The 24,505-nt window shown below is 48.4% G+C and overlaps 3 protein-coding genes across 3 annotated transcripts; all 3 read right to left on the bottom strand.

Annotated features, from left to right (window-relative positions):
- Positions 1–1,183: 1,183 nt before the first annotated feature.
- Positions 1,184–16,911, bottom strand: LOC120685156 (laccase-15-like). Its single transcript, XM_039966984.1, has 7 exons — positions 16,597–16,911; positions 4,441–4,551; positions 4,161–4,312; positions 2,893–3,140; positions 2,663–2,779; positions 1,570–2,571; positions 1,184–1,323 (listed from the first exon to the last, which is right to left on the bottom strand). Exons 1-7 carry the CDS (start codon positions 16,909–16,911, stop codon positions 1,184–1,186), a joined length of 2,085 nt encoding a protein of 694 aa, XP_039822918.1.
- Positions 16,912–17,681: 770 nt separating this feature from the next.
- On the bottom strand, positions 17,682–19,900 carry LOC120686042 (putative laccase-18). Its single transcript, XM_039968199.1, has 3 exons — positions 19,777–19,900; positions 18,154–19,663; positions 17,682–18,050 (listed from the first exon to the last, which is right to left on the bottom strand). Exons 1-3 carry the CDS (start codon positions 19,873–19,875, stop codon positions 17,896–17,898), a joined length of 1,764 nt encoding a protein of 587 aa, XP_039824133.1. The 5' UTR covers positions 19,876–19,900; the 3' UTR covers positions 17,682–17,895.
- An 843-nt stretch (positions 19,901–20,743) lies between these two features.
- Positions 20,744–21,290, bottom strand: LOC120685155. The gene is made up of 3 exons (XM_039966983.1): positions 21,220–21,290; positions 20,917–21,138; positions 20,744–20,839 (listed from the first exon to the last, which is right to left on the bottom strand). Exons 1-3 carry the CDS (start codon positions 21,271–21,273, stop codon positions 20,744–20,746), a joined length of 372 nt encoding a protein of 123 aa, XP_039822917.1. The 5' UTR covers positions 21,274–21,290.
- Positions 21,291–24,505: the final 3,215 nt, after the last annotated feature.

The following is a 24,505-nucleotide window of genomic DNA, read 5'->3' as shown; positions in this document are numbered from 1 at the left end:
CCGGAGCCGGGGCCACACCAAGCTCACTGGGCCCCCGCCCGCGCCGGTCATGGGCGAAGGCGTCTCACCGGCCCCGCTGGCGGAGGCAGTGGCGCCCGCGAAAGCAAAGGGAGGGAGGGAGGAAGGGGATCAGAGGAAGCCCTGACTGGTAGTGGAGAGATCTCGAGGGAGAAGAGAAAGAGATAGATGAGAGAGAGAGAGAGGAGGGGAGCTGTGGCCTGTGGAGATAAATAAATTGATGGAGTCGGCTTTTGTCCCGGGTGGAGACTTCACTCGGGACTAAAAAGTACCATTTAGTTCTGGGTAAAGTCATCAACCGGGACTAAAACATTTGGTCCCGGCTGGTGACTCCACCCGGGATTAAACATGACTTTTTAGTCTCGGGTGAAGTCATCAACCGGGATAAAAAATCTTTTTTTTTATCTTTCACCGGCCCTAGACTTTAGAACCGGGACTAAAGACTTTATTGGTCCCGGTTTCAACCACAGCCGGGATAAATGTGTAGGATCAAAGCCCTGTTCTGTAGTAGTGAGTGGTTCAGTACCGGTTGCAAAATTGGTACTAGCATACCTTATAATCCGGTACTGATGGCCTATTTTCAAGTAGTGATCTTTTAAAGAAATTAAAAACTCTTATAAAGGCTAAAAACCTTTTTGACAAAGAGCGTTGTAATAATACTGATCAAAGGCCGTAACTTAGCTAGATGTTTATTTTTTTTACTGACGCCTTTTGCCATCAGATGTAATTGCTTGGTGATTTCAATCAACCTAGTCGCTGCAAGGTTTTCATAAGGATTGCTTGGCTAGGGTAGTATAAAAAACAATATAATGTCCAAACATCATGTAGACAGTCATATGTTCCTAAGATCACACTTTTACCGTTAAGAGAGCACATAAAGCATGGTCATATCACAACTAGCATGTTCTGATATAAAGGATCTTGAAATACAGATGTTGACGATTGAATACCGTAAAAACATACAAACTAAATGTATATGTATTAGCATACAACCTCCTGATTAACATTCTTTAGACCCAGCTATATTTTTGATATTTCATATCAAAATACATGGTCATCATTGTTTATTTTTGTGTCTTCTTTGAAAGCTAGTGCTTGGACCTTTTAGACTGCATCCATGAATAATACTACAATTTCCTAGGATATGGTAGAATTCATGTCATTCTTAGATATGGCGACATGATGGAAAATCCGCAGGTGGTGCCGGGAGGGATGTGTCCGTAGTTAACCCATCCTCTACGATGAACAATGCTACCATGCCCATCGTAAGATGAAACCCAAAATGACAATGCATGTACCATATACCTGTATACCATTACAAAAAGTAAAGTATTATATTAGATATTGGGGATGCTGCTTCAAAGCTAACAACAGAAAGTATGACGCACATCTAAACAGATCTGTAGATTAAATGAAATTTAATAGCTTCAAATTCAACAGAAAGTAAAGATTAAATAATTATCTTCAGAAGATTTGTTAATGTCCTCAAAGGTCAACCCTTGATAATTTTAGACTTTATCAGGAGAAAATTATTGTAAGTCCTATACGCACCTGGGTTATCTGCGACGAAGCGGATAGCGACCCACCCAAGCCTTGGGACATGCACGGTGTTCTTGATGGCTGGATTCACAAGGTTGTACCTTGCCACATCCCTCGCTGCATCATAGTTTCCTTCCCCCTGAGCGAGCACGAACACATCATGCCCATGTAGGTGCATCGGGTTCGACTCACTCTGCAACAGCGCGGTACCCTGGAACACCACCTCCACCACCGTGCCATGGCGGAAACGTCGTGCGAGTGCCGCCTTCGATGTCGGCTCCAGCTTCGCCTCCTTGGGTCCTGGTGGGATGAGGGCTGGGTCGGTGTAGTTAAACACCCGCGGGGCCTTGTCTGGGAGTTCTTGCAGCAGCATGTCCATGCGGTTGGTGTTGTGGTAGTGTAGCTTCAACAATGGCGTGGCTACCGCCGGTTGCTGGAAGGAGATGTTGTTCATGGTCGCCACCGTAAAGGTCTCATTACTCTGGCTCCTCTTGCAGGAGTGTCCTCGCCGGCAGACGGTGCCCAGACCGAGTGTGATGAACAAGCGCTCATCAACTTGTGTCGGTACCGGCGTGCGCTGATGAGGATGGTGTAGAAAGCCGGTCAGGTTGGCATGGAAGTGGAACGATGGCATCAGGTCATCCTGGTCAGGCATCTCAGGTGACACTGGAATGTAACCGGCGGGTGCTTGTACTCTGCGATACTGCACTACTCCTCTTGTGATCAATACCGGACTCTGCGGGTCTGGCTCTGGCGACTGGTTGGGCAGGGCTACCATGTAGTATCTGCCGGGAGCTGCGTCGGCGACCACAAGGGCATCCATCGTCTCGCCAGGTGCAATGGCGATGACATCTGTGGTGTAGGGGGTAACATAGTTGGCGTCTGAGGCAACCACCGTGAACTTGTGGCCGGCGATCTTCAAGTAGTACTCGGCGAAGAGCGCGGCATTGATTACTCGTAGCAGGTAGGTTTTGCCGGGTTCCACATCTAGCACGTATCCATCCTCAATGGAACCTGCAGATTTCAACTCAAGTGCAATGAACACAGAGTGTCTTTCGACATGGTTACATACTAACATGGAGATACATCCAAAGTAATTGATTACCAGAGCAGTTGTAGAGATCTCCAAGCTTTCCATTTATTGTCGATGCACCGAAGTAAAGATCGACGCCGTGTGCTATGCCCCAATCTGCACGTTCAAGGTCCATCTGCCACCACTCACCTGCCATTATACCAAGAACACAAGAACAAGAGTTTAGCCAGAAGCATAGCATGCCTGCTAGGTACTTCTACAACAGTGTCAAATTCGAAAACAATTCAGCTTTCATATAGAACCTAAAATGATGGGGATCTCCTTGTGAGGCTTTGGAAATGGATACGAGCTGGCCCCGTGTCTTGGCCGGATGACTAGAGCACCGTGCACGGTTGCCTGGAGGAAGGCAACATGAGCATGCCACCACAGTGTTCCTTCTTGCCCAGCAACGTTAAACTTGTACGTGAAGTTGTGGTTCGGTAGAATTGGGCACTGGGTGATCATTGGCACCCCGTCTGCCCAACAGTTGAGCCGCTGCTTCACGCCATGCCTGCATCGCAAAATATAGAAGAAGAGATTCAGAAAATAAAAATGAAACCTGATTTGCCATTTCTCAAGTGCCAGAAACTAACTTGTTTTTCAATCCTATCTTAGGCAGTCGCACTACGTATGTACTATATAGAAACTGCATTTAGTCCCAGTTGGGAAACCCCTGCATTCTGCAAGACTTGAACCCAAGACCTCTTGTCTTGCATGTAGCTTCTTTAGCATCCCCACACCTACACAATATGTGTAACTTTGGATGTGATACTATCCTTTTAAACTAACCCGTCAAGAACCCTTTAGTTTCGGTTGATAACCCCAACGGGGACTAAAGGACCCTTTAGTCCCGGTTGGTGTTACTAACGGGGACTAAAAGTCATCTGACAACCATAAAATTTAGACATAGGACTAATGATCTCATTAGTCTCGGGTCTAAACTCTACCGATGTCAGACCTGGGGCCACGGGATACCTGACGTGGCGCGGTCCTGTACGAGATATGGGATATGGGGCATGTCCTATACCCATAGGTCATGTAACTACTCGTATAGATTTCAAACTAGTCGGTATATATAGAAACCACCTTATCTCCCCGGGCTATATAAGGGCGGGCAGGGACTCTCCAAGGCAATCTATTCCCCTAAAATAATACAAACCACCACACAGGATGTAGGGTATTACACAACTCGTAGTACGAACCTATCTAAACCCTCGTATTGCTTGCACCATCGTGTTTCTGATCTCGGCGATCCCCTACAAACAATCTACTACCTTATATTAGGGTATACCTAGGTAGGCTAGCCGGTAAAACACCGACAACCGATACAAAAGAGAGGGATGGATGTGGGTTTCTCTACTAGTGTGTATCAACGCTGAAGTATATTTTAAGCACTTACACACCGTCGAGATCATCCAAACGTGGTGAAATTTATGTTTTGTTTTCTACCATGGTGAAAAATGTGTTGCTAGAACGGTAATGGTTAGGTTGTTTTTATTTAATTTGTGACAACCAAAGGATTGGCAATTACCAGTGGATTGTTAAGTCATAGGGTGACTTGTTGACCACATGAACGGTCACCGAATCTCCATCTGTGACCTCTATCGCTGGCCCTGGGAACTGCCCGTTCACCAAAGTGACCAGCGTCTCGTTGCACAAGTGCGTCATTTTCACCTGGCTCACCTACATACATGCATATTCCAACAAATAATCAAGCGTGCAAATGTAATCTTCATTGTCTTTCCTGAATTTTGTACGGATTCTGATGAATGTTACGTGGAGTTGAAACCATGGATGCTCATCATGCTTACAATAAAGGTGTGTTCGACGACAGCAGCCATGGCCGCTGGTGGAATAATGGCATGGAGGAAGATGACAGCAGCAATGGTGATTGCAGTGGACGCGTCAGGCAAGCTCCAGCACTTCATTGTTTGCAAGTTTATCTGGTTTGTTCGATCTGCAGTATACTTCTTTGCAGTACTGCATACATGTCTATATATAGTACTTCATGGTAGGTATAAGTGGTCAATTAGCGGCTGTGTTTGACAAACTACTAAAATAATAATAAATGTCTATCGTGACTTTATAATTGTTTGCAGGCCAGCGCTGGCGGCACTGTGGGCTGCAGCAGCCGACAGACTGGCCAGGCCACAGGTGCGGCGAGCCGGCGCTTGCAGTAGATCCGGTGGGTGCGGCTGGTGCCTGGTGGTGAGCCGCGAGCAGTGCAGCCGAGGATGTTGGTGATATGCCCAAGAGCCCATCATCACAATACGGTTTAAAGGCCCAAGAGGATATTGATCCAAGTGGGATTAGGGTTACTAATGGGCCTATGAGATAGAAACCCATTAGTACGCCCTATATATACGAGGGAGGGGCTAGGGAGGCGACAACCCTGAGAGCCACGCCACCTCCTAGCCGCCGCCCCTCCCTCTCCCTCTCGGCTGCCGCCCTTGCCGTGCGTGCGGTGCTAGCACACCGACGCCCGGCGTTTCATCTCCGTACGTGTGGACTCCGTGGAGGCGCTGCTGCGACTGCTGCGCTGATCGGCTGTTGGAATCAAGTACGAGGAGCTCGGTTCGTGGGACGTGATCGACTACTTCCTCTACATCGACGCGCGACTTCTTCCGCTGCGCTGCGCGTCTAGTGGTAACGATCTATGATCTTCTACTCGCAAGTATCTTGGGTATATGCAGTAGTGATGCTAGCGTAGCCTACCCCGTTTCCCTACAGTGGTACCAGAGCCATCTTGCGTAGTTTTTGGTCTGGATCATTTGCATATAGGTGATATGTTGTTGTAGTAGATTGGATCTATTACTTTTGCACGGTTTGATTAGATCAATTGGTCATAAGGGGTCAAAACTGGAGCGAGTTGATTGCGCGGCATGTGACAAAAGATTAGTTTGTGTTCTTTCTCTGTTATGCATACGACATGTCCCTACCGGCTGGAATCACCATCGGGACTAACTGTGTGCATAAGTCAGCAGATTGGACCAACAGATTGAGGTCATGTGTAGATGCAATCTTCTCAAGTGCAAAGTTTGCACGGTCAATGTGATTGACCTAGTGAAAATTGAGGCATTATGAATGGCTCGGATTTGAGGTGATGCGATCACTCTGATGAGATTTTCATAGGGATTCCATAGATGCGATCACTCTGATTTGACCGCCGTTGCTTTCTCGCTGTAGCGGCTTCCTAAGCGCTACTTTGGTAGAACACGTCGTACGCCTAACTTGTTTTTGCAGGGTGTGATGTGAATGGTATGGCCTCAATGTCATGTGATGATTTGTGCGGCCTGCGTGTCGCAAGTTAACACAACCGGGTTGAGGTTACACCATTATTGTATAACGACCTGCGTGTCGACTTGTGATGTTTGAATCCTCGTGTAATTATTTCACTAGCTATTAGATGTAGTAGCTTAGTATCTTTTCATGGAGGCTTCAATCATGATGGCGATGATGATCACCACAAGACAGGACGGATGGCAATGGAGGTCACCTTGGAGCCATGGCGATGGAGCCCATTGTGATGCAAGAGGTCATACTATTCACAATATAATATGATTATATGCATGTGATGTTTATTTTCCTGTCATACTATTCTTTTATGCTTTTACATATGGTGGATGCTTTAATCATGATAGAATAGCTTCCCTCAGAAAAGGTTGAGTTTTTTATGCCTTTTACCAATAGCTGCACCTATAAATTTTGATCATTGTGTGGTAGGTTTACCAAAGTAGAGTACCCTCAGCTATCACTTTTGTATAGGGTGGATGTCGGACATTCACAAGCATAGTATTGGTTTACTCAACAAAGCTATCAAAACAGTTTTGGGCTTTAAGGCATAGGGTTGGGGCCGGGGTATTGGATGCCACCCAACAAACAAGAGTCGCATAGAGATGTGATTAGTAATTTGTTACTTACCTGTATCACTACTTTTCTAGCCGTGATGCTAAAGCTCACTAGAATTTTAGTGATTATGGATCTTGAACCACTATATGTCATTAGAGGGAAGATGACTTTGATATAGTAGGTTGTCTTTTGTTAAATCAGTTAATGAAAGTCTTTACATAAACTTAGTGTTGAAATCTTGCTTTACTTTAATGTTGTAGATCATGTCTGCCAGTAACAATTCCGCTTTCAATTTGCGTTCTGTTCTTGAGAAAGAAAAGTTGAATGGAACAAACTTTATTGATTGGTACCGCAACCTGAGAATTGATCTCAGGCAAGAGAAAAAGGAGTATATTCTTGAGCAGCCATATCCTGATGATCTCCCTGACAATGCAACTGCTGCTGATCGCAGAGCTTATGAGAAGCACTGCAATGACTCACTTGATGTCAGCTGTCTGATGCTCGCCACCATGTCCCCTGATCTGCAGAAGCAGTATGAGCATGCAGATGCTCACACCATGATCGAGGGGCTGCGTGGGATGTTTCAGAACCAAGACTGGACTGAGAGGTTCAATATCTCAAAGTCCTCATTTGCGTGCAAGCTGCAAGAAGGTAGCCCAGTCAGTCCTCATGTGATCAAAATGATTGGTTACATTGAGACTTTGGACAGACTTGGTTATGAACTTCACCAAGACTTGGGATGCTAAAGACAGCAGAGGAGAGCATTAAGAAGAATCTCAATCATGTGATGATGATTCAGAAGGGGAACAAAAAGAGGAAGCGTTGGACGCCTCCTAATCCCAAAGGTAAATGCAAGGAAAAGAGTTCCGGTGGTGAGTCATCGGGCTCTAAGCTAAAGCCAGCAACTAAGGCCAAATCTGGCCCTGCTTCTGAAGATGAATGCTTCCACTGTCATGAAAAGGGACATTGGTCTAGGAACTGCAAGAAGTACTTGGAAGAAAAGAAGAAGAAGAAGGGAAGTGAGACTTCCACTTCAGGTATAAATGTTATAGAAATAAATATTGCATTATCTTCTAGTGAATCATGGGTATTTGATACTGGATCGATGATTCACACTTGCAAATCGTTGCAGGGTCTAAGTGAGACTAAAAGATTTGCAAGAGGCGAGTTGGACGTTCGTGTCGGCAATGGCGCAAAAGTTGCGGTGTTGGCGGTCGGCACCTACCACTTGTCTCTACCCTCCGGATTAGTTTTGGAATTAAATAATTATTATTGCATTCCTGCTTTGAGCAAGAACATTATTTCTTCTTCATGTTTGGAAGAAGTTGATGATTTTAAGATTGTAATAGAGAACAAACGTTGTTCTATTTTTTGCAATGGTATTTTTTATGCTCATTGTCTATTGGTGAATGGATTATACGTTCTTGATCTTGAGGATAAATCTGTCTGTAACATTAATACTAAGAGGCTTAGACCAAATGATTTGAATCCCACTTTTATTTGGCATTGTCGCTTAGGTCATATAAATGAGAAGCGCATTGAACAACTCCATAAAGATGGATTGTTAAGCTCATTTGATTTTAAATCATTTGACACATGTGAGTCTTGTTTGCTTGGAAAGATGACCAAAGCGCCTTTCACTGGTCATAGTGAGAGGGCGAGTGACTTATTGGGACTTGTACATACCGATGTATGTGGACCAATGAGCTCAATAGCTAGAGGTGGTTTTCAGTACTTCATTACTTTCACTGATGACTTTAGTAGATATGGCTATATCTACTTAATGAGGCACAAGTCTGAATCATTTGAAAAGTTCAAAGAATTTCAGAATGAAGTACAAAATCAATTAGGCAAGACAATTAAATTTCTGCGATCTGATCGTGGAGGAGAATATTTGAGCCTTGAATTTGGTGATCATTTGAAGTAATGTGGAATTATTCCGCAGCTAACTCCGCCCGGAACACCTCAATGGAATGGGGTATCCGAACGGAGGAACCGAACCTTGTTGGACATGGTTAGGTCCATGATGAGCCAAGCTGATCTTCCATTGTCATTTTGGGGTTACGCTCTTGAAACTGCTGCGTTCACACTGAATAGGGTTCCAAGTAAGTCTGTTGAGAAGACACCATATGAGATATGGACTGGGAAGCGTCCCGGATTGTCTTTTCTCAAAGTTTGGGGATGTGAGGCTTATGTCAAACGTTTGATGTCAGATAAGCTCACTCCAAAGTCAGACAAATGCTTCTTTGTGGGGTATCCTAGGGAAACCAAAGGATATTATTTTTACAATAAGGCGGAAGGCAAAGTGTTTGTCGCTCGCAATGGTGTTTTCTTAGAATAGGAGTTTCTCTCAAAAGGATTTAGTGGGAGCAAGGTGCAACTTGAAGAAATTCAGGAAACACCCGAAACTGTTTCAGCACCCACTGAAGATCCACGGGATGTGCAAGATGTTGCACAACCCGTAGTTGAGGCACCAGCCCCACGAAGGTCTATAAGGGCACGTCGCGCTACTGACAAGCTCAACCTCCTTATTACGGAGGAGCGCCACGTATTATTGATGGAAAATGATGAGCCCTTGACCTACAAAGAAGCAATGATGGGACCCGACTCCGACAAATGGCTTGAAACCATGGAATCCGAGTTAAAATCCATGCATGATAATCATGTTTGGAACTTGGTCGATCAGATTGACAGTGTAAGACCTGTCGACTGTAAGTGGATTTTTAAGAAAAAAAATTAGACATGGATGGAAATGTTCACATCTATAAGGCACGATTGGTGGCGAAAGGTTTCCGGCAAATTCAAGGTGTTGACTATGTGGAAACCTTTTCGCCCGTCGCAATGCTAAAGTCTGTTCGGATTCTCCTAGCAATTGCCGCATATTATGACTATGAGATATGGCAAATGGATGTCAAAACCGCTTTCCTTAATGGACATCTAAGTGAGGATGTGTATATGACACAGCCTGAAGGTTTTGTCGATCCTAAAAATGCTGGGAAAATATGTAAGCTTCAGAGGTCCATCTATGGATTGAAGCAAGCATCTCGGAGTTGGAATATTCGTTTTGATGAAGTAGTCAAAGGGTTTGGTTTCATCAAGAATGAAGATGAGCCTTGTGTTTACAAAAAGGCTAGTGCGAGCGCACTTGTGTTTTTGGTCCTATATGTGGATGACATATTATTGATCGGAAATGATATTCCAATGCTTGAAGCCGTTAAAACCTCATTGAAAAAGAGTTTTTCGATGAAGGATTTAGGAGAGACGGCTTATATTCTGGGTATTAGGATCTATAGAGATAGATCAAAAAGGCTAATTGGATCAAGCCAAGACACGTACATTGACAAGATATTGAATCGGTTCAATATGCAAGATTCCAAGAAAGATTTCTTGCCAATGTCACATGGCATTGCTCTAAGCAAGAGTCAGTGTGCTACGACACCTGATGAGCAAAAGAGGATGAGTACTATTCCTTATGCTTCAGCCATAGGGTCGATCATGTATGCTATGCTTTGCACGCGCCCAGATGTTTCCTTTGCTCTAAGTGTTACGAGCAGGTATCAGTCAGATTTCAGTGAAGCTCACTGGATAATTGTAAAGACTATCCTTAAGTACTTAAGAAGAACTAAGGATATGTTCCTAATATTTGGAGGCGAAGATGAGCTCCTTGTAAAGGGTTACACCGATGCTAGTTTTCAAACAGACAAAGATGACTCCAAATCGCAATCCGGTTTTGTTTTCTGCCTAAATGGTGCGGCAGTGAGCTGGAAGAGTTCCAAGCAAGATACAGTTGCTGATTCGACGACAGAGGCCGAGTATATTGCAGCTTCCGAAGCTGCAAAAGAAGCTGTTTGGATCAGAAAGTTTGTTTCTGACTTGGGTGTTGTTCCTAGTGCGTCCAGTCCAGTGGACCTCTATTGTGATAATAGTGGTGCCGTTGCATTAGCAAAGGAGCCTAGAACAACTAAGAAGTCCAGACATATACTGCGGAAGTATCACCTTATCCGTAACTTTGTTGAGAGAGGTGATGTGAAGGTTTGCAAGGTGCACACAGATTCAAACGTTGCTGATCCGTTGACGAAGCCTCTCCCACAACCAAAGCATGAGGCGCACATGAGATCAATGGGTATTAGATACTTACATCAGTGATTCTAGTGTGCGTGGGAGATTTTTGTGTCATGAGTATGTTTATGTGATGATAAATAATTGTTATTTGTTCCATGGATGATTATTTTTTACATTGATTATCAAGTATGTGACTTGTTCGTGAAACTCTTTGTTGACAATGATATGATTCTAAATTATCCCTAGTTTATGTCGTTGTGTGGGACAATAACGACGTTGAGACTAGCAAATGCATTAATTGATGATCATGTTTTACGGATCATGAATATGGAGATATCGGATTAATGATGTGGACACATGTTGGTGGACACACTCCAAGACAATGTTGGGATTGTTATTTTGTATGTGCCATCAGTTGTTCTTGAGTGTTATACCTACTGGATCCTTAGACCTGAGATCGCCATTGTTTCTCACTGTGTGTAGTGGTGCATCTTGGGGCTGCTAAACGCTACTCCGTGACTAGGTAGTTACAAAAGTAGCTTACAGGTGTGTCATGAAACATGGAATGGGATGTGAGCGGATCAAGATGGAATTTGCCCCTCCTAGATAACGGGAGAGATATCTCTGGGCCCCTCGAGATAGTTGGATTTGAAAGTGCATGGCCATGCCAAAGTGATTAAAGAGTTAATCATGATGACTAAAGATTAGTTATGAATAGAATCCATTATTAGATCTAGAGAATGGTCGAGCTATCACAAAGGTGGCACGCATCTCGCTTTGAGCTTGACTGGTATCGTGTGGCAAAGGGATCGGTGTATGAGTATATCTAAGGTTCGGCCGATATGATCTTTATGTGTATTTGTGAGTCACTATGCCCTGCTAGGTGCCGCTATTGACTTGTGATTCGGAAATGATTTCCGATCACAACCACCTACACATGAACCTAACGGGTCACACACTTAAGGGGTTTGGAATGTTGAAAAGCTTGCCTGTATGATTGTCTCTAGTGCAAGTGGGAGATAGTTGGTAATATGCCCAAGAGCCCATCATCACAATACGGTTTAAAGGCCCAAGAGGATATTGATCCAAGAGGGATTAGGATTACTAATGGGCCTATGAGATAGAAGCCCATTAGTACGCCCTATATATACGAGGGAGGGGCTAGGGAGGCGACAACCCTGAGAGCCGCGCCACCTCCTAGCCGCCGCCCCTCCCTCTCCCTTTCGGCTGCCGCCCTTGCCGTGCGTGCGGTGCTAGCACACCGACGCCCGGCGTTTCATCCCCGTACGTGTGGACTCCGTGGAGGCGCTGCTGCGACTGCTGCGCTGATCGGCTGTTGGAATCAAGTACGAGGAGCTCGGTTCGTGGGACGTGATCGACTACTTCCTCTACATCGACGCGCGACTTCTTCCGCTGCGCTGCGCGTCTAGTGGTAACGATCTATGATCTTCTACTCGTAAGTATCTTGGGTATATGCGGTAGTGATGCTAGCGTAGCCTACCCCGTTTCCCTACAGAGGAGAGGGAGTCGGGCAGGCCACTGGAGTCGGGGGTGGATGAGCGGAGGCGGCAGTGTCCGTGTGAGGACCCGAGGTGCGGGCGGAGGTCGGATCGTTTGGGGCGTCCACGTGACGGCGCGACTGCACGAGGAGCCAAGGCGCATGTCGGGGTCAGGCATCCTCGTGAGGAGGGGCCGAGAGGGAGACTGGAGCAGGGGCTAGGGGCGCAGGCCGATTCCGGGTGGGCTGGATCTTAGGGTATGCCATGGCAATACCCTGACCACCATGTACTACAGGGCCTGTAGGTCCGGCCATGAAAGCATCAGTGTTTAAATAAATTCGATATACACGTCACAAAAGCAGTTGAATCCCGGGATGGAGTATGTTTTCTTTGTACTGAAAGCTGGTATGCACTGTACTGAATCCCATCTTCTGGACGGCACTTTCTCTGAAATTCAACCCAGAATGAGAGATGCATAGCGTTGCTCGGACGTACAACGGATGCAAAGACCAGGTGCTACTAGTCGAGCTTGCACAAACTATAAACTAATCACTTGCTAAAAAGGCAGATGTGGACATTGTTTAGTCCTTGTGACCGTTTCAAGTATGTTTCAAGTTTCAACCACATCTGCCTTTTGGGTTTTGACTACTCATGGATTCAAACTTGAACTTTACTAGTAGTGGATTTGAATTCAGGAAGAATTAATGGTATTTCTTGTTTCTTCACGAGAAATAAGGTATATTAGGTAAACACCTTTTAAGGTCAGCGTAATGAACTCCCTAATCCTCCAGTTTCTTCAGGCGTGAGATACAAGAGAGCTAAATTAGTCAATATTGCGGATAATTACAATATAAGCTGCGTAATCACTTTTGGAGGTGAGCGTAATGAACTCCCTAATCCTCCGGTTCCTGCAGGCGTGCGATACAAGAATTTCATCTATACGGGTGAAGATTATTGATTGGATCAAAAGAAACTTTTTGGACAATAAAGTAGCTATCATGATGAAGGAACTCCAAGTTCAGATATCTTTTTTGAATTTTGACAACGTTGAAATATGGACCCCACCACGGACAAACAACGTGCAGGTCACTTGCCTAATAATCAGCAGCAAATTGGGAGAGGTTACTAGCTTTTACCACACCCATGCAGCAAGCATACACACAAACTTTTTACCTTGTCAGCTGCTCATGAAAAGAAGACGCATAGAACTTGCCTCTTCCGTTTGTCCTGTCGCCAGACACTCCATGGAAAGTGAACATCGAGATCTCGTCGAGGGATGTTTGCAAAAAAAAAAAATGGATTCAAGAAAATCTGAGGTGAGATTTCGATTGGTGAGGTCCTCTAGAGAAGCATCGTGGCTCCTTGCTCGCACTCGCACGCCAAATTCTGAGCTTCTTCCAATAAACATTGTGCCAAGGATTGGAGAAGCCTCGTGCATACAACCAGCAATGATGGCTACGTTGCACTCGTATACCGGCCTACCGGGCCGTAGAGAGAGGACACTACTACAAAACGGGCCATCCCAAACACCTCATCACCACCGGTTCAAAACGATCCGGTGGTGATGTCTAGCTATCATCGCCGGGTCGTAATATGAACCGACGGTGATAGCTAGACATCACCGCTAGGTCATGATACGGTATGGCTGTGATGTCCATTATTTTTATTTCTTCAACCTTATCACCTCGCCTTCCCCGTCTCTCTCCTTCTCCCATATCTCCCTCCCTCTCCCGTCTCTTCCTGCCCCCGCACACCTCTCTCTCTCTCTCTTCCAGATCTCCCTCCCTCTCCTGTCTCCTCCCCCCTCTCTCACCAAGGAGCAGTGGCATATGCCCCTGGAAGGCGGCGCATGTCCCCTCTTTCTCTGCTCCCAGATCATCCTACCTCCCACGTCTCCTCCTCTCTCCCTGACCCGGGAGAAACAGCACAGGGCCATGGAGCCAGGCTCGCATTCCGGCGCCCAACGCACGGGCATTCCCTGACGCCCCCTCTCCCTTCTTCCACCACCACTGCCTCCCCTCCCTTCTATAGGGCGCTCGGGCGGAGGGGTGCGGCGACACGGGTGGTGGAGTACAGAGGCGGCACGAGGAGCTCGCGGAGGTGGCTGTCAACGTAATAGGAACGGGGGTACCCATAACCCCAGACTAATGCGCGATTAAGAAAAAGAAGGCCCACCAGCGGGCGTCAGCCGGCTATGTTAGCCGAGCGCAGCTAGGGCCCTCACCCAGAATAACTGCCCACGGAGGTGGGCGCCCCCCTAGAACGGGCCGGGCTCAGCCCGGCACGTTAATCCCGTGTCAGACCCGGGGCAGCGGGACTGCTCACATGTGTAGAATATTCTAGAGTAAGGGATAGCTCATAGATGTACCTTACCTCTGTTGTAAACTACACGAATAGGCGTAGAACTAGCTGCAGTACAAAGGAAACTATTCGATCGTGTTGTAGAAGGACTCCAACTGTACTCAGCTAGGACTTTTCATGTAACCCTGTCCCTCCGGATATATAAGGGCGGGCAGGGACCCCCTCGAAACACATCAACACCTAAGGCAATACAAACCACAACACAAGGATGTAGGGTATTACGCAACTCGCGGCCCGAACCTGTCTAAATCTTTGTGTTCCTTGCACCATCGAGTTCCAGAGCCGTCGATCCCTACCTACAAACCCTAATGCTAAGGGCATCCCTGAGCGGGCTTGGCGGTAAACACCGACAGCTAGCGCGCGAGGTAGGGGGCTCGACGAGTTCATCGGCGAGTTCGATGGCCACTTTCGCTTTCTGCAGCACGACGCCTCCCAGAGGCGCCACCTTCATCTTCGGTTCGTGGGTCTGCGTCGCCAATGGTTCAGGCGGCTTCGATAGCCACTTAACCAACTTTCCCACGCTGAAGAATCCTACGTCGGAAGATTCCAACAAGTTCGCCAGATCTCATGACCGTGGCATTATGTTGCTTCCCGACCTCGCCAAGGAGATCGAGCCAAAACTCGAAGACAACTCGAGTTCTACTAGGACTCAGATTGATCTCAAACCGAAATCTACTCGGATTGGGACTCTTCTTGCGCAACCTGTCTTTGGTCTGCGCAATTCATCATCTGCTTACAAACAGATGATCCAATCCATCTATGAAAGTAGCTTGGATCGCCCACTTCACGTCGAAAACCAATCAGCCACCATTAGCCGGGAGGCACCCGTTTTTGACGTTTACCCAGATCCAGTCGAGTCGCCTCAAGACAGCCTGGATTTCATCACCAATACACTGGCCAAGATGCAATTCAAATCTTGCCGAGGCCACACTCACGCAGAACTACTCGACAACCTGCGAGAAGTCGCTAGCATTGACGATCTCCCGTTCCAACACGACGCTCCCCTTGTAACCGAGAGGGAAACTGGCTCTGGTGGAATGTCTTATGAAAAGAGATTATCTTATTTCTTCTTATGAAACCTACGGTCCCTAAAGTTCATGAACCGGTGAAGGAGATAAAGAAGCAGTAAGCTTCTTTGCCATATGCTTTTGAAAAAGTGATGCAATGTCTCCATCCCTCTTCATTGTTCATGGAATTTACAGAAACATAAAATACATCAATGATCATTAATCAACCCATGTATGATGTAGTCTCATTCCTCAAGTCTTGCATCTATTAATCCACATGACATCAATTATCATTTATTGATCTACTGATCTACTAATCTACTGGCTAGGGTTAATAAGGGAAATGGAGATTTACTTTTGACTTTGCCGGTTAGAGGATGGGGCGGGCCGGTGCCAGACGAACTGGCAGAGCCTCTATTGTCTGGGGGCAGGCCAGCGCTGGCGGCACTGTGGGCTGCAGCAGCCGACAGACTGGCCAGGCCACAGGTGCGGCGAGCCGGCGCTTGCAGTAGATCCGGTGGGTGCGGCTGGTGCCTGGTGGTGAGCCGCGAGCAGTGCAGCCGAGGAGAGGGAGTCGGGCAGGCCACTGGAGTCGGGGGTGGATCAGCGGAGGCGGCAGTGTCCGTGTGAGGACCCGAGGTGCGGGCGGAGGTCGGATCGTTTGGGGCGTCCACGTGACGGCGCGACTGCACGAGGAGCCAAGGCGCATGTCGGGGTCAGGCATCCTCGTGAGGAGAGGCCGAGAGGGAGTCTGGAGCAGGGGCTAGGGGCGCAGGCCGATTCCGGGTGGGCTGGGTGGGCCGGATCTTAGGGTATGCCATGGCAATACCCGGACCACCATGTAGTCCGGCCATGAAAGCATCAGTGTTTAAATAAATTCGATATACACGTCACAAAAGCAGTTGAATCCCGGGATGGAGTATGTTTTCTTTGTACTGAAAGCTGGTATGCACTGTACTGAATCCCATCTTCTGGACGTTGTTGCCTCGCGCGAGAGAGCAGGAGACGGCTGCCGCCGGGGACTCTGCTGGCGCACGGACCTCCAACGCGCCGCTGCAGCTGATCCCCACCGCCGCACCAGAGGAGGGATCTCCGCCATCGCGTGCCTCCCACCCGGAGCTCTAGGTGGAGCTGGCGGAGCTCGGCGTGCTCGCGGAGGTCGAGGCCCGGCATCCTCACCAGCGCTCACCATGGCCGCCGCGAGTCCATCCTCCGCCGCGCTGGGCTCCGCCGCCGCCTGTGCCGCCGGATGCCCCGCGCCCTGGCCCGCGCGCGGCTCGCTCCGCCGCGGCTTGCGCCGCCGGATGTCCCACGCCCCGGCCCGCACGTGGCTCGCTCCGCTGTGGCCGCGTTGCCTCGCCGCGCGGGGCCTGCTCCGCCGCGCCACCTCTTCCTCGCCTGCCGGGGCTCGCGCGGCAGCTGGGGCGGGGCGCCATGGAGGGAGGAGGGGGCGGCAGAACTGGCCGCCGGCACCATGGTCACCACCGGCATGGTCCCCCACCATGGAAGAGGGAGGAGGAAGGTGCGCCGAGCCTCGCCGGCGAAGGGAGGAGGCATGAGGTGCTCCCAGTCACCGCGCGCATGCCGCCGACGTCGCTCGCCACCACTGCACCGCCGCTCACCAGACTGCCGCTGGGCCCCTTTCCGCCCGCCACCACCGGCCCCGCAGCCCCCGCTCCTGGCCCCGGCCGCCGCACGCCAAGGGAGGGGCGGCGCGGCCTCGCCGGCGAAGGGAGCACAACGCGCTGGAGGACGGCGGAGCAGGGGAGGGGACGACGCGAATGGGAGAGAGAGGTGGGAGGTGAGAGAGTGGGGAGGGAGAGAGAGGGAGTGGGGTAAAAAGATAAAAGAATTCTGACATGTGGGTCACATGTGGGTCCCGTCTTTGGTAGTTGATATAGAGTAGAAATATAGAGGATGCATAGGTGCGGAGAAACTGGATATAGAGAAGAGAATCTCAATGACTAGGCAGGAATATTCTCTTTAGAGGATGGATATAGAGGAAAACGAGTGTGGATAGCCTTGTACATGTATACTTCTTCATGTTGTGGGGAAAGTTAGTAAGATGATGATGGAGGTTACTATTAGGTGGTCAAAATTTCTTCTTAAGATATATAAAGATTTCTATGGCAGATATATATTCCATAACAAATTCGAAAACTCCCCCATAGAATCGAAGTCAATGAAGGGCTCATCAAATCGTATTCCCCAAAGAATACCTAAATATTTGAATAAAAAATGTTTAATATAATGGTAATAACAACAAGACTAATAGAATAAATTTCCGAGATTATTCTTATATTCCTCATGACTTAAAATGACATACACGTGTAGATATAATATATAAAAAAATTACATCTCTTTGCAGTAAGAATTACAACCAATAATGTGATGAAGGATGGTAATGCCTTCATCTTTATTTATTCGTTACGTTGAAAAAAATAAAAATAAAAGTTCCGGACACAATTCCACCCATCTTATTCAGAGCTTAAGGCTTACTGAAACCATTGGTGCCGCATCTCTGGAAGCCCGGCGGTGGTGGGGGCAGGCTCGTCTCCGGCGTCGGCCCGTCCTCCACGATGAACGCCGTCGCCATGCCCATGACGATGTGGAACTCAAAGTGGCAGTGCAGGTACCACATCCCTGTTTGTTCATCCATCAAGATCATGGATATGATTCAACCAAAGATTAATTAGACAATTAATATGTCTAATTCTCAATGCAAGAAGCAAATAATTGTACATACCTGGATTATCCGTGACGAAGCGAATTGCGACCCATCCCACTCTTGGCACATGGACAGTGTTCCTGAGCTGAGGGTTGTAGTAGTTGAACTTCTTGGGATCCTTCTTGGGATCGAAGTTGCCGAGCCCCTGCGCGAGCACGAAGAAGTCGTATCCATGGAGGTGCATCGGGTTGGGGTCGCTCTGCAGCAGCGACGTGCTCTGGAACACGATCTCCACCGACGTGTTGTACTTGAACCGCCGGATCCTGATCGCCTTGGTGGTCGGCTCCAGCACCTCCTCCAGCGGCCCCACCGGGATGAGGTCCATGTCGGTGTAGTTGTACGGCCGCGGCGGGTTGTCGGGGAAGTCCTCCGTGTACACGCCCTCGCCGTTGCCGTCGTAGTAGCGCTCCAGCAGCGACGCCGCCGTCTGGTGGTGGAAGGAGACGTTGTTCATGGTGGCCACCGTGATGGTCTCGTTGCTGCGGCGGAGCTTGCAGTCCTTCTTGCCGCCGCGGCAGATGGAGCCGAGCCCGAGCGTGACGAAGAGGCGCTCGTCGACGTGCGCCGCCACGCGGTGGCGCCCCGGGAAGGCGAGCCCCGTGAAGTTGCCGCGGAAGTAGTAGGACGGCATGGTGTCGTGCTGGCCGGGCATGCGCGGCCCCGGCACCGGCAGGCCGTTGTTGTCGGCGCGCGCGCCGGCGTAGCGGACGAGGCCGCGGGAGCTGAGCGCGCGGATCTGCAGGTCCGGCGGCGGCGGCTGGTTGGCGACGGCGGTCATGTGGTAGTGCCCCGGCGGCGCGTCGGCGACCATGAGCACGTCGATGGTCTCGCCCGGCGCGATGGTCACCATGTCTGTCCGGAACGGCGTCAGGTAGTTGGCGTCGGCGCCGACCACCGTGAACGTGTGCCCGGCGACCTTGAAGAAGTACTCGGAGAAGAGCGCGGTGTTGATGAACCGCAGCAGGTAGCTCTTGCCGCGCTCCACGTCGAGCACGAAGCTCTCCTCCGGCACGCCGGAGCTGTTGCTGAGGTCGCCGAGCTTGCCGTTGATGGTGGCCGACAGCGGGTCGTCCTCGAAGTTGCCGTCCAGGTTCCGCCGGTCGAGCTCGACGAGGTCGAGCGTCCACCACTCGCCGATGACGATGGGCACGTCCCTGGCCGGGGTCGGGAACGGGTACCGGCCGTCCTTGGGGCGGACGACGATGGCGCCATGGATGGAGGCGCGGAGGCAGGTGACGTGGGCGTGCCACCAGAGCGTGCCGACCTGGCCGGCGACGTCGAAGCGGTAGGTGCGGTTGCCGCCGGGAGGGACGGGGCACTCGGTGACGTAGCCGGCGCCGTCGGCCCAGCAGCTGCGGAGCTGCCGGATGCCGTGCCAGTGGATGGTGACGCCGTGCGGCAGCTGGTTGACGAGGTGGACGATCACCGTGTCGCCGTCGGTGACGTCGAGCTGCGGGCCAGGGAGCTGCCCGTTCACCACGTACACCTTGGTCGTGTTGCACAGGTGAGTCATGTTCATCTCATGGACCTGCAGTTTGACCGTTGCAATTGGGAGATATATAGCAAGATTACGAACTCTGGCATGGCAGCTGATGAGTCAGCAGGATCAACGACAAGAGGTAGCATAGAATGTTTACTTACAACAAAGGTGTGCTCGACGATGGCTGCCTCGCCAATGGCGGTCAGGGCGACAATGGCCATGAAGAAAATGGATGCCGCCATGGAGAGTTGCTTCCCCATGGCTTCCAAGCTAGGATTAGCAGCTGGGTTTGCTTCTGCTGGGCCTGTCACATACCCTATATATACTCGCGGGATGGAACACCTGAGCCACACGGGCGGATTGTGCAGAGTCCAAAATCAAACACTAAAAAACACTCGGAATGACGACGAGTGTCAAAATATTGGACTCACTACCGGATTCACTGGCTTTGCCGAGTGCCGGTTACACTCAGCAAACTCTTTGCCGAGTGTAACACTCGGCAAACACCATTCGGCAAAGCCTCCCACGGCACAGTGGTATTTGCCGAGTGTCGGATTTCGGGCACTCAGCAAAGACTTTGCCGAGAGCCTTGGCACTCGGCATAGGAGCCACGTGGCGCGACCCTGGGAGGCATCTTTGACGAGTGCCTAACGGCAGGCACTCGGCAAAACGGCCGCCCAGCGTCCTGCCACGTGGTCGCTTTGCCGAGTGCTGGGTCTGGCACTCGGCAAACTTTCAAATCTTTGCCGAGTGCCAGGACTTTAGCACTCGGCAAAGTGGATGTTCTGCTGACATGTGAAGGCCACTGTGCCGAGTGTTTTTTCATAAGCACTCGGCAAAGTTGACACATTTTTTTCTTTTTTCTCTGTTTTTCAATATAAATACAACAACAATATATATAAATACAGGGACATTACAGGCAGTTATAACAATAAATATATAATTGACAAATACGAGAATAGCATCGATATAAATAACGAGTCCATCACATATATCACAAGTCCGATAGAAAATACATCACATAGAACGAGTCCATCACATATATAAAGTCCAATACATAAAATATGTCCACAAGTTAAGAGTCCATCGACGTGCCAAGTCCACTAGTGTACAAGCTACGAGCAGGTGTCACTCACGGTCAGGTGGGGGGGAGCAAGATTGCCACGGAGCCGCCGGCGAGTTCTGGTCCGGAGGAGGGTTGTTTGATGCGTTCCACGACTGATTCTGCAAATAGAAACACATAATTTGAGTAAGAATAACAAAAATATAATAATTAATATCTACAAACAAAGCATACTAACGGGAGTGTCAGAAGGTCCTGCAGGAAAGTAAGGCTGAGCTGGTAAGGCGAAGGGAGGAGGCGGCGTCGCATAGTTCATCGACGTGCCAAGTACTTGCATCCAGGTGACCATGCTGTGCAACATAACCGACTGCTCCTCCCTCAGCTTCCGCTCCTGCTCCAGCTTGGCCTCGATCTCCATTCGGCACCTCCTCTCCTCCTCAAACTTAGCCTCCATCTCGGCCTACAAGATTTAAACCTCCATGTTACAATACGAAGCAAAGTTTCATTTTAATCATAGAACGGCAACTAAATCTAAACTAACCTGTCTCTGGTGCACGCTGGCCACTGAAGTCTCAGGCCGTGGGCGTATGGGCATGGTTGAGTCGGTGGTACTTGCCCTAAGATGCGAGAGACTGGGCGTACTCGCAATGTCGACCAAGCTGTTGGTGATCAAGTACCGCCCGTGCTTCTTCCCTTGTCCCGCCCTCGTGATGGCTTCTCTGGAGAGTGGCGCGGTGGTCGGATCCCAAGTCCCCACAAGCCAGAGACCTGAGTCCAGGAATGTTCTTCGCCATATCCCACAAAACCACCTGCATCATTGACCTGGAGAGCATCTATCTGAGCATGAAGCATGGCACCCGTCAGCATCTGCGGTGCAGATTGTGTAACTACGACACCTTTCGTGAAGTTCTTAATGTCTCTTCTAAATGGATGGTCCGCAGGAAGGAATTGTCGATGTTTGTCAAACGACGAATACTTTTTTGGTTTTTTGCGAACAATGTAAATTTTTTCCACTCCATCCTAGCATGAAACCAAGAGATTTGCACAACTACCATAATTTTCAGATATTGTATGCTATTTTTGGTTTCTTGCGAACGTCCGTGCACACGCTTGTGATCAAGTTTTCTGAAAAAGATGCTTCAACTTTTAAGTTCTTTCACAGATACGGCATCAGTTTGGAGTCAGGTACATGAATATCAAATTTCCATTCATTGATTTCGAAATTTCGACCCACTACTAATTTTAAATTAACTTCGACCGATTATTCCCCGCACACATAAAATTAACAGAAAATATTAAACCAATCAATAAAAGTTTTTTTATGTTAGTAGGGATTAAATTATCAAATTTAAGTAGAGAGCAAACAAATTTGAAGGACAAAAGAAAAAAATTTTAACCAAATTTGCCGAGTGCCTTATCTCCAGCACTCGGCAAAAGAAACTTTGCCAAGTGCCTTATCTCCAGCACTCGGCAAAATTACTCCTTTGCCGAGTGCCAGGTGGTGGCACTCGGCAAACACTTGACGCCGTCAGCCCCCTAACAGGCGGCGCACGGCGGGCGCGCGTGCTGGGCACGTGCGCAGTCTTTGCCGAGTGCCGCCGGGCTAGCACTCGGCAAAAGGGACATGTTGCCGAGTGCCACTTTTTGCCAACGGCCGGCACTCGGCAATGCTTGGGTATGCCGTGTGGCAGATGTTTGCCGAGTGCTCATTGCCAGGCACTCGGCAAACCATGTCTTTGCCAAGTGCCTGTGTCTCTCGGCAAAGGCCGAGACACTCGGCAAATTTGGGTTTTCCGGTAGTGACTAAAGTCGACGAAACTGAGACCTGTTCTCACCAACCAAAACAGCACTGTTTGGGCAGACGCCGTACAACACAAGGTGTTTGGGTTGCCATCAATTATTCTTCTAATGCTAGCTAAGCTAGCAGCCAGGGAGTAACCTTTTGTCTGTGTTCAGATTATTGTATAATAAGGTATACACTGTTGGAGAAAGGCACATTAGTGCCGGTCATAGGACGGCTTAGTGCCGGTCCCTGTGGCCGGCACTAAATGGCCGGCACTAACGTGACAGACGTTAGTGCCGGCTACTCTGACCGGCACTAACGTGCATATGTTAGTGCCGGTCCGTAATACCAGCCGGCACTAACGTGCCCGCCCCCGCCCGAGTCCTGACAGCAAGGTTAGTGCCGGCTGATATAACTAGCCGGCACTAAATGTTTTTTCTTCTTTATGTTTCTTTTCTTTTCATTTTTATACGTATGGCTATGCGTATTTCTAGCGTATGTGACTACATAGTCGTACTCTTTGCATTGCACAGTATTATTAGAACAGCATATTACACTATAATATGTCATGTATGGAACACTTAGGAGTTCAAAAGTACATGAGATATTACATCAACTATAATAACGTATCAGCTTCCTCGTCGTCAGATCTTCTTGGGCGACGTTTAGACGGAGATCGCCATGAAATTCGCCCTTAGGATTTATGACTTCATCGAGTAGAAATCCGCATATAGCTTCTTGAATTGCCTTGATCCGAGCGATTTCAATGAGTTCTTCTTTCATCCGCCAACGCTGTCACATTTTTCGATAAAAACATGAGAATAAAAAATAATGAATTAAAATAATGAGCAGATGTGATTGTGCTCACGTACATTGAATGCCTCCACTGTCATTTGCCCTTTTTCACTTGCAAAAGAGTTGATCCACTCGCATACGTAGTATCCACATAAGTTGTTTCCTTGGCCCTGTCTCCAACACTATGGACAAATGTGGGTTACGATATAGAATTTTTTTGATGTTTATTGCGAATGACATTAGTAGCGAGAGTATATTCATACCGGAAAAACAGTCACCCAATGAAGAGGCTCGATTTCACCTATGGGCAAGCCTATGTGTTTGTGGAGGTAGCGACTCCATGCAGTATTTACCACCTCGATGATATCTTGGTACTTTGATTTATCTTGCCTTAACGAGTCGTACACCAAGACCTTGTGCTCCTCAATCCGAATACAAAGCAATATCCAATGAAAGCTGTGCATATACATACGCATAACCAATTAATGTTGATTATAATAGTTATTAAATAGTATTATTAATACGAAGGGATTCAAAAAAAAGTCTAACAAAGAACGACTCACTGATGGTTGTATGGCAAGAGAATGAAGGGACACATGCTATTTTTACGCAACCCCCTGTATATAACATTGACTATGTCTCCAGGATTTAGCGCTAGCGATTTCTCGTGTATAATATCGGGGTCGAAGAACCCGACGTTATGAAAGTTCTTCTTTCGGCAAATTTGAATTTTTGACCTACGGGACACAAGAAAAACGGGGATCAATCAACACACAAGGCTAAAATAATGAAACGAGAGACAATACTTACATGCACCATACACTGACGAGGGACTTGTGAAGGGCATCTTGATGGTATAAATCGTAGAGTGATGCAAACTCGATATATACATCATCTGCCCCCCGCCAGAAATGCTCATCTTTAATCCGAGCTGGGAACATCTCTAATTTACTAGCTTTAGATTGCACGGCATACCATTTGTGTAACTCGGCCATTCTCGTTGGTAGGAATGGTAGCAACTCTGGCCATATCAAAGGTTCACCAAGTACAAACTTTTTCCTGCCGCGGGCATTCTGTAGGGCCTCCCCAAGCAATTGAGCCCTTGTTAGATCAGTTTGCAATATCATCCCAGCCATGGTCAACGGATCTCTTGATTCATCGGGACAGTCTTCATGCGGCACTATCAACGGAGGGATCGATTGTTTGGACTGCTCTCCGAGCTGGGGAACGGTCTTTGCATTAATCAGGC

This window comes from Panicum virgatum, chromosome 8N (genome assembly GCF_016808335.1).
Source record: "Panicum virgatum strain AP13 chromosome 8N, P.virgatum_v5, whole genome shotgun sequence".
Lineage (NCBI taxonomy): Eukaryota > Viridiplantae > Streptophyta > Magnoliopsida > Poales > Poaceae > Panicum > Panicum virgatum.
This window is presented reverse-complemented; position numbering and strand designations above follow the sequence as displayed.